This window comes from Lichenostomus cassidix, chromosome 3 (genome assembly GCF_008360975.1).
Source record: "Lichenostomus cassidix isolate B80296 chromosome 3, HeHo_3.0, whole genome shotgun sequence".
Lineage (NCBI taxonomy): Eukaryota > Metazoa > Chordata > Aves > Passeriformes > Meliphagidae > Lichenostomus > Lichenostomus cassidix.
In genome coordinates, this window is record NC_139483.1 from 43,984,774 (window position 1) to 43,997,409 (window position 12,636).

At 36.3% G+C, this 12,636-nt stretch overlaps 1 protein-coding gene across 12 annotated transcripts in view; it reads left to right on the forward strand.

The window, feature by feature from the left end:
• RYR2 (ryanodine receptor 2) overlaps positions 1-12,636 on the forward strand; it is a 383,225-nt gene that overhangs the window by 163,344 nt on the left and 207,245 nt on the right. For all 12 annotated transcript variants that reach the window (XM_085055535.1, XM_085055538.1, XM_085055530.1 and 9 more), the window contains 2 exons: positions 6,653-6,752; positions 10,177-10,273. In XM_085055535.1, the coding sequence (XP_084911661.1) occupies positions 6,653-6,752; positions 10,177-10,273 (197 nt within the window). The remainder of the gene's footprint in view (positions 1-6,652; positions 6,753-10,176; positions 10,274-12,636) is intronic.

Consider the following 12,636-nt stretch of genomic DNA (forward strand, 5'->3'; position numbering starts at 1 on the left):
TGATGGAGCATGATCATAGCCAGGGAATAGCATTTAAATTTTCTTTGAGCAGCTAAAAGTCTGATGACTTTGTCTATTTTACATAAGCTAGACCTCTTGTGTCTATTTTACATAAGCTAGCACCTCCTGTGTGTTAATGAACTGTTTAAACTCCCTCTGCAGTGAATAATTAAATACATGCCAACCCTGGTGGGAGCAGATATTCCTTGAAATGGATTGCTCAAGGCAGGAGTGAAGCCAGGCACTGTATTGACAGCTGAAACTTGGTGTTGTGTGTGCTGCTGGTGATCTCCTGTCATTTAAGATGTGTGGAGGAAGAAGCTGTGACAAAGTAGAAGGAACAAAAGGCAGGTGATGTATCAGTGACAGGAGTGGGACTGAATCGGGAAGGAGGGAAACTGAGTGGGACTTGATGAGTGCCTGAAAAGATTGTCAACTGAAGGCAGGCAGGCAGTAAGGGACTAACAAATTGTCTGGGACAAGAAGCTGGTGACGAGGGAAGAGTAGGCACCCGCTGGTTAAAGTTCTGTTCGAAATATAGGACAGGAAAACTGTGGTTTTGGCAGAGAGAATTGATAGAGGAACCAGTGGAGTGAGACTGGGAATGAAGGATAACAAGAAAAATCTGTAAAGGAGTGGGCTTTCTGGGGAAAACCAAACTGCTGGACAAAGATCCAGAGAGAGGAAAGTCTGAAGCCAAGAAATGAAAAAAGAATTGAGTGTTAGGAGTTGTAGTGGGTTTCTGGAAAGAAGTCTAATGCTGGCTGATGTGGTGAGGAAGAGTTTGAGCAAGAAAAAAGCTAAAACACCCTGCTTAGGCTTTGTAAGTCTGAGGAAAATCTTTTGAAGCAGGAGGAGGTCCTAATTTTGGGTGATAATGTGGCCTGTAAGTAGGTCAGGAAGCTGGTTTGGCTAGATGAGAGGCAACGCATCATAGAATGGTTTGGGTTGGCAGGGGCCGTGAAGATCATCTCATTCCAACTTCCCTGCCCTGGGCAGGTTCATCTTCTGCTAGACCAGGTTGCTCAGAGCCCCATCCAACCTGGCCTTGTACAGTTCCAGGAATTGGGCATCCATAACTTCTCTGGGCAACCTGTGCCAGTTCTTCACCACCCTCCAGTAAAGAGTTTGTAGTGAGATTGGGGTAAAGATTTGGAAAGGAAAAGAGAGTGGGAGAGGCCTGGAGCAACTAGGCTAGATAACTACTATCAGCAACTATCTGGGAAACCCAATGTACTAAGGTACAACACTCACATGTGCTATGCTGACAGCCAATTTCTGGCATGATTTTTATAGTAATGCAGGTAACAGATGCCTAAAAAATGGTTTTCAAGTTACCCACAGAAACCACCGGTAGAGAATTGTCGCTGTAGGATTTTTTTAAACTTTTTTTTTTAATTTAGGAAAACTACATATAAACAATAACACAAAATAATTTTCTTAACTTTTAAAAATTACAGGCATTCAAAAATGCAAAAATTATGGTACTGGTATATTTTTATGAAACCTCTTAAGTATACAGTCATACTGGCTTTTTATGGAATGCTATTTCAGTGATGATAAAAGTTCAATGGATGCGTCAGGGCTGAGTATAAGGGAAGCTGTGGTATGAAGCAACTTCAAAGATGAAATTTTGGGTTGGGAATTGCATTTGGAGGATTGGTGGTATGATGATTAATTATTTTACTGGAGAATTAGATTCTGTACCAGACTTTGCTGTGGAAATTGCTGAGCAGATCTTCTTGTATACTAAGCTTGCTTTCAAGAGGTCACTACTCATCCCTTACTGGGAATATTCCTTGCTGGAGTTGTGTGTCTTGCGTCTCCTCCTTTTATTAGGGGTTGAAACCTTGGAGTTGCTCTGTCTTGATACCTGCAGCTACAGTGAATGCAAGATGTGCCTTGACCATTAAACTGCATATAATGTAGTCACCTCAACTTGGGCATCCAAGATTTATGAAAATTTCTTAGTTTGATCCCTGTACATCCATTCCCCAATGGAAAATGGGCTATATACTAGTTCTTCGGGGTTTTGAGAAAATGAATGTTGTATTTTGTGAAATACTGTAATTGGTGCAAGAGAAAAGCCTATGAGGAAATTAATAATTCTCTTTTCAAAACTTTGAAGAATTGGCTATATTGAATAAAGCATGAGGCTACAGACTGAAGATTGAGGGGAAAACAAAGCATTGAGCAGCTGTTGACAAAGTGAACTCCATTATCCTGTATATAAAATGAGGTAGCACATGTGCAAAAAATAGTACTGGATCATGCCATTGAAGACTGTATTATGATGTGTTCACCATTCTTTTTCCATAGGGTACTTAGTTTGACATTTCCTAACTTTTGATGCTTGCTTCTGTAAAATTAATACTTTGTTAATGAAAGCTCTTGTGACTAATCATGCAAAATGATTGTCATTTGGAAGCATAGTAGCTGATGTGCTTCAGGCTTTTCATGATGCACTGCAGAAGGAAAATTATTATAAAGAGAGGGAATGCAAACTTCCCCTTCTACCGTTTGTGGGTCCCTGGTGCTTTCCTGCCATGCATCTGCAATTACCCTTACTCAGCTATGCAGTAGCAGAATAAATGGTTTTCATTGTGATGGTAAATTTCCAGGTACCTGTGGGTTTTAGCATCTACTCTCCCTTTACTGATGGTAAATTTGTACTGAGTGAAGGGTTTGGAATTGCTTAGTATATTGCTGCAATTCTCTTTCTTTATCAATGAAAAAATTCTCTTTGCTTTTGGGTTTGCTGGCCAACTGTTTAAAGCACTCTGCAGAAATGCTAAGAAACCAGGATTTTTTAGTACTTTTAACCCTTTGGAAATTTCCTGGGCTTTTCCTACTTTGGCTCAAAATTTAGATAGTAATTTTTTTTGTTCAGCAGTGTAAGTCTACCCATATTTATTCAAACCTTTTCATAGTGTTCACAGATGTTTCAATGACTATAAATGTATTGTCACTTTTAGACATAAGCACAAACCCCTAATATTATAAAAACTTTACACAAATGCAGTTATTACTTTTAGTTCTGTCCAATATTTCCCTTCCTTGTGAGTACATATTTTTATTTGCTTTGAATATTTCAATATAATACTCTGTTACAGAATACCTTATGAATGACTCAGGTAATACATTTTAATAGAAATGGTGTATTGTAAGTAGGAAGTTAACAAGGGGTTTTGAGTCGAGAGACTGTGTATGTAGTTTAACCTTTGATTTTTACTGAAGTTTGCTAATTCATTGGGTTTTTGAGACAAAATGTTTTCCCCTTCCTAATTAAAAAAAAAGGAAAAAAGGAAAAGGAGTGTGTTTTCTTTTGTTACTTTTCTGTTTTTCTATAGTTATAGATAGAAAGAAATTCTTGTGTACCTGTTGTGGCAATGGTGCTGTTCAATACTTGGAGCATCTCAGAGGTTCTTGGGTCGTCTGAGGATAGGTGCCTAAATGGTTTGAAACTGCCTTTCTGCTGGATCAGTGTAGTAATTTTAAGTCAGAAAGTGAGGGCTGTCAGAGTCTCTGTGTACAGGGAAGAAAATAGCCTCCATCTATCTCTGCACCAGCTGGTACTAAGAAATCTGAAGGAGTGTGGTCGAGGAGCTGCAGTTGTGCAGTACTTCAGCATTCTGAGAAGTGCACTGCTTTATACATAATTTTAAAAATCTCCTAGTAAATAATGTTTATTATTTTTCTTTTGCTATCCTTGATATTTGGAATGGCCTGAGATTGAAGGCAGAGTTACCAAGCTACAGATAAAAATAGATATTGCTAGATAAACTGTCAATTTTGACACACCTTAGCCAAAAGGAAGCCTGAAGCAAAAGTTTTCTTCTCTGTACATTTTTCTCATTTCACACATGCATGTTTTGGAGAAGAGAAATTTTCATGCAGACTGTGAAATTTAAAATGTATCATCTAGTTATTCAGAGCTATTGTAAATGCAGCTCTGCTGCAGCAATCACTGCTAAAGGGTTCTTGTGGAAATTACCATCTGATTCCTAAGCTCTTCAGTGAGCTTAAATACACTGTGTTCTTTTTGAAGACCTAGGGACAGAGTTGTGATTATGTTACTTTGCTGCAGAGCAGTATTGAGTTTACAATATGCCATTAAATTCAGTTGGGAAACCTGCAGTATTCTCAGAGATGAGTCTTGGAGTTTTTCCTTCAGATAAACTGCCTGTGGACTGTAGTGTTAACTGGTATTCATAAAGTGCCAAGATTTAAATCTGAAAATAGATGAATATTGCATTGCAGGTTAAGTGCTGGTTGAGGAGATTCTCAGTCTGTCAGTAGGGTAGACAAATCTAGCTCTTTGCTTGAACCTGGACACCAGTGCAGAAAATACATTACTTGGTCGAGACAACCTGCCTGTAGTGGGGAAGACTAGAATGAAGATTCTAATGAAGATTAGAATTGACAGCAGGATTCCTATACCAAACGCATTTCTGCTTTCCAAATGTTGTGGCTACATACACAAAAGATGTGCTATGCATGTGGTCCTGGTTGATGATGGCAACCTTCCACTTCTGCCGGATGCACTGATGTGCCAGGTAGCAAATATCTGTGTAGTATGTATGGAGACTGTTCAGCACCAGTGTGAGTGTTGTGTCCACGTCCTGGACATCACATTATGGAACTTGTTTCATTTTGATAGCTTTATTGTGCTGAAAGTACAAAACCAAGCAGGTAAACTCAAAGTAAGTTATAGACAGAGAGTGGATTGCTTTAAAACAACATTTACATTGTTAAAGTATAGCACTAAATATTTAGGCAATGCCAGGATAAATACTGGCATCTCTAATATTTTTGGATTTTTTCAATACATTTAACATAATTGAATCCTTGGATATCCATTAACAGGGTATTTTCTCTTCATGGTCAAAGCTCCCTTTTATCGTTTTCAATGAATTGTTTCAGGGAATGAACACCATAGTTTATGGAATTGTATATGGTAGGACCCCTGCTGTCAGGTGTAAGTTTAAGGATGCTGCAAAGAATCTAGGGAAGTGAGGAGAAAAAGGGAATTTCAGAATATACTCTGCTGTGGAGGTCATGTGGTCTATTAGGTAATTTATAAACCATACCTTTAAAAGTTATAATTCCCAAGTTACGTCACTTGAGACATCTGGATTACAATCAGAGCTGCAACTGGAATCCAATGAATGGATAAAAATTACACATGCTCTGCAGAGAGATGTCAGCAATGTATTTTTGTTCAGTGTCCTGTCTATAAAGATTTAACATTAATTCAATTGATACTACTGTGTGTGAAAATAAGTTAATTAACATGTAGAAAACACGCAGTTAGAAGAAGTGCTCTATTGATGGCAGAGGAGTTATCCTCCACCACTTTTGTCTATCCTGAATGACGTGTTTTCCTCGAAAAGTAATATTCCTGCTTTGGTTGAATTGGTCATTGTCCCTAAGTGGATCTGTGTGGTGATCTCAGAAGAACCCTAACAAAGTTAAGGCCCACAGGGCAAATATAGAGTTGGAGCTGTGCTGCAAATTCTGACTTCCTGTCCTGGTCTGCCATTCACTAAGTTATATAACTGCAATAAGGGAAGAATAAAAGGCAAAGAACTTGTTTGTCTTCATTAATGTTCTCCATTACTTGTGCTGAGTGACACTGGTGCAGTGTACACATGGCTTTTGTGAAATCTCTTACTTTGTAGGTCATTAGCTGTTATGGGAGCCTTCTAAATGAGCTGATGTACTATTTCTTGTACTTCTGTATACCTAGATGTGGACTCTATAAACACAGTTACTCTCCAGTAGTTTAAAATAAAGTTCTGCTAAAAGTGTCTAAATGTTACTGCACTTGAAAAAATATTACCTGGTAAGATAAACACTGTGCTTTGCAACAGCTGCTTATTCACAGAATGCTTTGCTCCATAATCTTACATAAGGTTATGTTGTTTGGCCCGGGAAATGTGTCAGTGGCAGTGACTGATGATGTGGGACAAAGGATTTTATATGGATGAAATATAATATGCTTTGAGATAAGAATTTCTGAGACAATGTCACTGAACTAGCTGGAACTCACACAGAATTCTGAGAAGAGAGAGCACCTGTTGCTGCAATGTTGGTGGAGGGTAGGGCGTAACACAGCAAGAGAAGAGCATCTGGTGAATGAGGTAGAAAGTGAGCTTTTCAAGGAAAGATTGTTTCAGTTTTGCTTGGCTTTTGGAAACTTTGCACAAGAATATATTTTGTGAACTGTCTTAAGTAACTTAAAAAGTCAGTAGTTACTGTAATTTCTTTGACCTGATAGCAGTTTTAGGAAGTGAGTGGCCTGCAAGAAGTACTCAAGTGGTGAGTTACACTTGAAATACAGATTAATGTCATATCCCAGTATTCAAACTTCATGGAAATTCCCATTTTGTACAGAAGGAAGACCACAAGTGTAAGAGCCCTACAGCTTTTAACAATTAGTTCTTCAGGGTGTTCGCTATAGCCTAAGATGCCAAGCAGCTGAACTCTGACTGTTCTGTGCTATTCCTGCATGTTTTTTTTTCAGGCAAATATGCTTTACTATTCAGCTTTATTTCTAATGTCTCTTGAGAATGTTTGATACTATTATTGTATACGGTAATGAGATTTTTAATTAACCTCAAATAAAAGCCTCCCTCTTTCCTGGTTCTAGCATCTCTCTTATGGCAACGGTAGCTTGCATGTTGATGCAGCCTTCCAGCAGACACTCTGGAGTGTAGCACCAATCAGTTCAGGAAGTGAAGCTGCCCAAGGTAAGCTTGACTCAACTTTAAGTATTGAAAGACTGACACTAAATGAAATACTTCAGAAATCAAATTATTATGCCAAGTGTGGGAATGGTTTTCTCTTGTGTAAACATTGAATTCAATAAATAAATATGCAATTGTTCTGAAAACTGAGGGAAGGTTATACTGAAAGTAACACTGATAGTTTTCTACATATTTTTGCTGAATACTGAACAGCTCATTCAAGCCTCATTTTGCTAAAGATATGATAACGTTTGTAATATTTTTTTTAAATGCCTTTTTCTCCTCGTTTAAAATATTATCTCAAATTATTCTGATGTATGCAGTCATGGTTACATGTTCCTGAGACGGTAAAAAATGGGTAAGAGGTTTGGAAGCAGGATGCAAAATCCTAAAACTGAAGATGGGGAATGGTTTTGTGGGTAACGTATCATTGGAAAGAAAAACAAGAGGAGGGTAAAGACAGAAAGAGAACAGCTTTCAAGAATTATTTATTTTGTTTAGGAATTAGGAAGGAGTTTCAATGTAATTTCTGTCATTGAAAGGACAAGGATCCCTGAATTTATGCCACACAGGTTCCACAGAGAAGGAAAGAACAGTGTTTTTCTGAAAAGTCTGTCACAATGTAAAGCCTAATGATTTCTACTTTCCTACAGACTGACTGTTTTGAGTGGGTGTTGTAATAGAATTTAAAGAAGGCTAAAGCTGCAGGTCCTTTCATTTTGTGTGATTTTAGGATACTATTTTTTAAAGAGGCAGTACACTGGAATTTCACATCAGTTCTTTTTATCTGGCATATTTTAAAACTCAGTCATGGAATGTTGCAGCTTTGCTCATTCAGCTTTTAGGGACAGCATTGCCAACATCTCTTTTTTATATAGTCATTGTGTTTTTACGTAGGAGAATCACTCTGCACATACAGATTCTCTGACATAGTTTATAGTACAAACCAATATTGAAAAATGGCAGTGCATTGCTTGGCAGTGTCCTAAACTTTATGGAGGACATGTTTCTGTTAATGAGAACAGAAAAACCTTTTCCTTTTGCTCCTTCCTATTAACACCATTCTCCTTGTCCTCCCACTGCTGGCAGCACTGGTGTGTCATTCTTGCTAATAATCCTGGCGTGGTTTATATGCTGAGACCCAGATTTGTGCTGTGCCACATCTCTGCCTGGTGAACCTCACTACTGAGACCTGCCTGTCTCTTTGAGAAGCGGAAATCCACAATGACATAGTGTCATATTGTGTACTCATACTCCCAGGAAATAATGTGAAAATGATGTAATATGGTTTTTGTAGCTGTGCATTTATCTGGGTATGTGCCTGTTCTTTGTTGCTATGCTTTTCCATTTTCACTTTCCTCAGGTACAGACATTATCTTTGTTAAGCTAAGAATGTTTTCTAGAGAAGATCAGCTGGCTAGTGTCAGAAAGGATTAGAGCAAAGGCCTTATTCTTGAGAAACCAGCAAATGTTTCTGTAATCAAAATAGTCCTATAGTGAAGGGAGAGTGAATCTCACACTTAGTGTGTAAGGCCTTATCTCTATGTCAGTAAAACAGTAGCCAAGCCAGAGAAAATTAACTCAAAAAGGAAGAAGAATGAAATAAACCTATTATTTTTTTTAGTATCTGTAAAATTCTTTGTCATATTCATAAGTAAAATATTAAAATATAGGAATAACTGCACTACAAAACTTTCTCCTAATCAAAACTTTCCATTAAAAGTAGATTAATAAATTAAACTGTTCAGTTAAATGAAGTGATTTTGAAGTGAAAATAATGGATAATTAGTCTGTAAGATGAATTAGGATATTGGAGGTAGATGAAAGAGAATAATTTCTTTTTACATGCATTTCTGTAAAATTGGCTTATGCAAAAGTCAATTTATTGTTTAAGTTAAAACAGAGCATTAGAGTCAAATCAAGTAATTCTGCTAATTCTGTATGATGTAGTAGATGGGGGCCACTTTTAAAACAAAATCTAAATTAAAGAATTGTATCGACACAGGTCCATGTAAAAATTAATGTATGTAACAACCGTTACCTGGGCATACCCTGCTGTGTCAAATTCAAGAATTTAAATAATCAGTGCTAAAATTTGCCACATAAATATTGATTTTATATTGATTTCAAAGGTTTAAAAAACATGTCCTCAAATATTACCTGACATATTCAGGAAAAAGATTTCATGTAGCTTCAAAATTAAGTCGTCAAAGGTGTATAGTGTGACTGTGTACACTGTACAGTGTACAGTTGAAGGATTATTCAACACCATTTCCCTGTACAGATCTGTCTTACTTCACAGCATTCTTTATTAATATAGACATTACTTCAGAATATAATTCCAGGTATAATTTTTAAAAATCTTGCTGCTATATCACTAATCCCAAGGAATTATATTATTGTGTTCCACTCAAATGTAGAATTTGATATTAACTGGTTTTGGCAAAAAGAGAAGGTGAGTTTAGGACACAAAGAATTGTTTACATTTAGCTTGTCAGACTGAAAAAATACCATTGAATTGTGCTTAAAATCTACTAAGTTTTAGTATTCTTCGGTTGCTTGATTATAATAAAATATTTTTAGGATAACATAAAATATTTCTTTTTAAGGTCACATCTCTAATGCAAAAAGGCTGATGAAGAAACATTTATTTTGTTAACATCTTTATTGATTAGAATTATGAACTTATTTTCAGCTTCTGACTGCAAAGTCCTGGCAGTTCAAATATTGTGATGCTCTGTGTGTGGTGTGTGCCTTAGTTTGTGAACACACACACCTGTACACTGTAAAGCCAAGTGTTTGGCTGTGAATCTGCGTGTGCAGTGGAGATATTGGCAGTATAGGAGTTTCCCCGTGGGGTCCAAATAAATCATAAGTTTTGAATATTCTGTCAAGCAGAGCTTAGAATGGATCTTTCCAGAAGTTTTTCTCACAGAAAACTTCCAAATACTCCCAAAAGGGCTTTAAAAATAGAGATAGCTAAATCAGTCTTTGTTTTGGGGGTATGTTAACTAGAATTCTTATCTTAAATAAAATGAAAAGTGAATTGGTAATATGGAAGAGTTTCCCACTTTTTCTGTGGTAATCTGGGAGAGGAGTCCTTGGTTTCCTTATTTCGGTTGGTTCAGTACTTTGCTGAGTTGTGGTAACTATGTAGGATCCCCTACCTGTAGCTCTTCTTTAGTCTGATCCATCCTTCCCTACTTGCTGACTTGAAGCTTTTTGCTTGGCAATCTTCAACTGGCTCCGCTGGGTTTTGGATATTTTCCCCTTCTTCCAACTCCTTTTTAAAATTAACATAAAACGCCAATAGATAAAAAATAGATAAAAAAGAAACTAACCTGATAGTATTTATTACAGTTTGAACTATAGTTTTACATGTTGCTGCTTTTAGAGAAATGCACTCAATTTTTTCCCTTTATTCAAGGATACCTGATAGGAGGGGATGTTCTGAGGTTGTTGCATGGTCACATGGATGAATGTTTGACAGTCCCTTCGGGTGAACATGGAGAAGAACAAAGAAGGTAGGTTTCTACCTCATAACAGAATAATGGTTAATGAATGTTGCTGAATCAGTATTAAGTGTCACTGATGGTACAGATGTTTGAAGGATGTTGAGATGAGATTTAATACTCATAAGAATGAATATTGTTGATATAAACTTTGTATTTTCTTTTCAGTATTGTTCAAGTGTGATTTCGCTTACCAGATGTAAACGCAATAGTGATTTTTGATAATTTACTGTCATTTTTACTGATTTAAAACCACCATGAATTAAATTTATTGGTTTTTTTTACTGCCATTTATTTCTGTAATCACAAAAAATTCCCCAGGACATGGTATGTAAGAATAATGCCCAACCTTTCAAGGCATCTAATGTGGGAATTGATCCCAAGTCTACCTGTCATGGCAGTCTAGAATTTAATTTATGGTTACTTCCTTGACCCAAGAAATTCTGGAATGGAAGCAGAGAAGTGATGACAACTTGGTATGTGTCTCTCTGTGTTAACTAAAAAATCCAAATAGTGAGAAAACTGACACCGTAAGTGGCATCTCTCAGTGGAGTAATTGCATCAGTCCTCTTTGTTTGCTCTAAGAAAATATGCCCTAAGCTTCTTTTCAGTCAGGCAGTGTCGTATAATTTATTTCTTCCTCCAGGCTAAATGTTGCTAACTCTTACTAAATCATATTTTGGAATAGTTTGTTTAATGCAGCATATTGGGTAGCTTCATTTCCATGACAAAGAAGGTGCTATTCATTAACTCACTCATCAGAATGAGTTTTCTTCATTTGCAAATAGAAATGTGCTTTTTATTCTACGTATTCTCAGTTGTAAAGATAAGGGCAAGACTCTGGAAGGTCTCATAGCAAAATTCTTCTATGAATCTTTAAATGTTAATGAGAGAAACCTTAAAGTTTTCTTATACAGCTGGTGGCCAACACTTTGTGGATATTTCTCATTTTCAGACGAAGGAATAGTTTTTGAAAGCAGAAGATAGTTCAAAATGGTGATACTTAAAATGTGATCAGTTCATGTTTTAATTTTAGTTACCATGTGAGAGTCATGATAGCTTGGAGTTTATCACTGCTATTATTATTCTCATCCTGGAAGTGATGAAAAGTTAAGGTGATAAATAGGATCCTATTTTCTCTTATTTCAGTCTAAATCCTGCAAAATTCCTTTTAAAAATGTGGTTGCAGCGTAACTTCAGATTTGTAGGATGGTCAAACACATTAGTAGTGAACTTCAGTGCTTAAGAACACACTACAAATCTGTCTCTTTTCAACAAGACTAACATTATATGTAAACCACAATAATGGAGTGTGAAGTTGCAAATAAAGAAAAAACTTATTTGATCTACTTGTGCATTCAAATGATGCATCTTTCTGTCCTATAATATGGGAAGAATTTGGTTAATTTCTTAACCTGCAGACCAGTGCTGTAAACAAATAAGATAATTTTATTTCTGTCTGTGGCATCTGCAATGTTCTGTATTTCTTTCTGTAATGTTCTGTATTTCTTTCTGCCTTCCCCATATCTATCTAAAACCCCAAAAGAAGCAGAGCTAGTAGGCAACAAATAGTATGTATGTCTTTGTCTTTCTATTTCTTGATAGCAACTGAGAAACATTGCCTCTAAGTGCTTCATAAAAACAGATTTCATCTTCTGAAATGTACTGTTCCAGAATTTTCTTTAATAAGCATGCAAAATAAAAATAAGTTTATTTTTCATCTCCTTTTCTGAAGTTTCTCTATTGTTTTTCTCAAATATTTTAAAGTATTTTTTACTAATAAACCTAGAATATAATCTATGATTACTTTTAATTATATGGAGTTAGGTATAATCACTCTGTGATGCACACTTTCTCCTCTTAAATTATTGGTAAATTTAGTTACTATTTAAAGCACCTATACTTGTATCTCTAATTAGGACTGTTGTCTATTCAAAACAATTTGTGGCTCCTTTCAGTTTTCAGTATGAAATCATACCTCATTTTGATGATTGTGATTCACCATCTGATAGAATTATATTTAAAAATATGGATAATTTTGGCAGGTAGGAAATTTTAAGACAAATTTATTTGGCTTTCATTTCAATTTAAGTTCTGGAACTTTGCACATAAGGCATGCTAAGGAATGATGTATTTGAAGGACAATAATTCCATATTATCCTGTCATTACCTCTTGCAATAGTCTGGTGATAGATTATTGTGGTTGTGCCCAGTTTGTTTTGTTCCAGCATATACCTGAAGAGCAGGTCTGCTCTGCAGAATGGTGGTATAAAGGAGCACTGAGAAGTTCCATCCCTGTTGTGACTCACTAGTCCCTTTTTCTCATTTTTATCTTTCTGCAGAGGCCTCCTCGTTATGCCTTTTTCAAATAAATA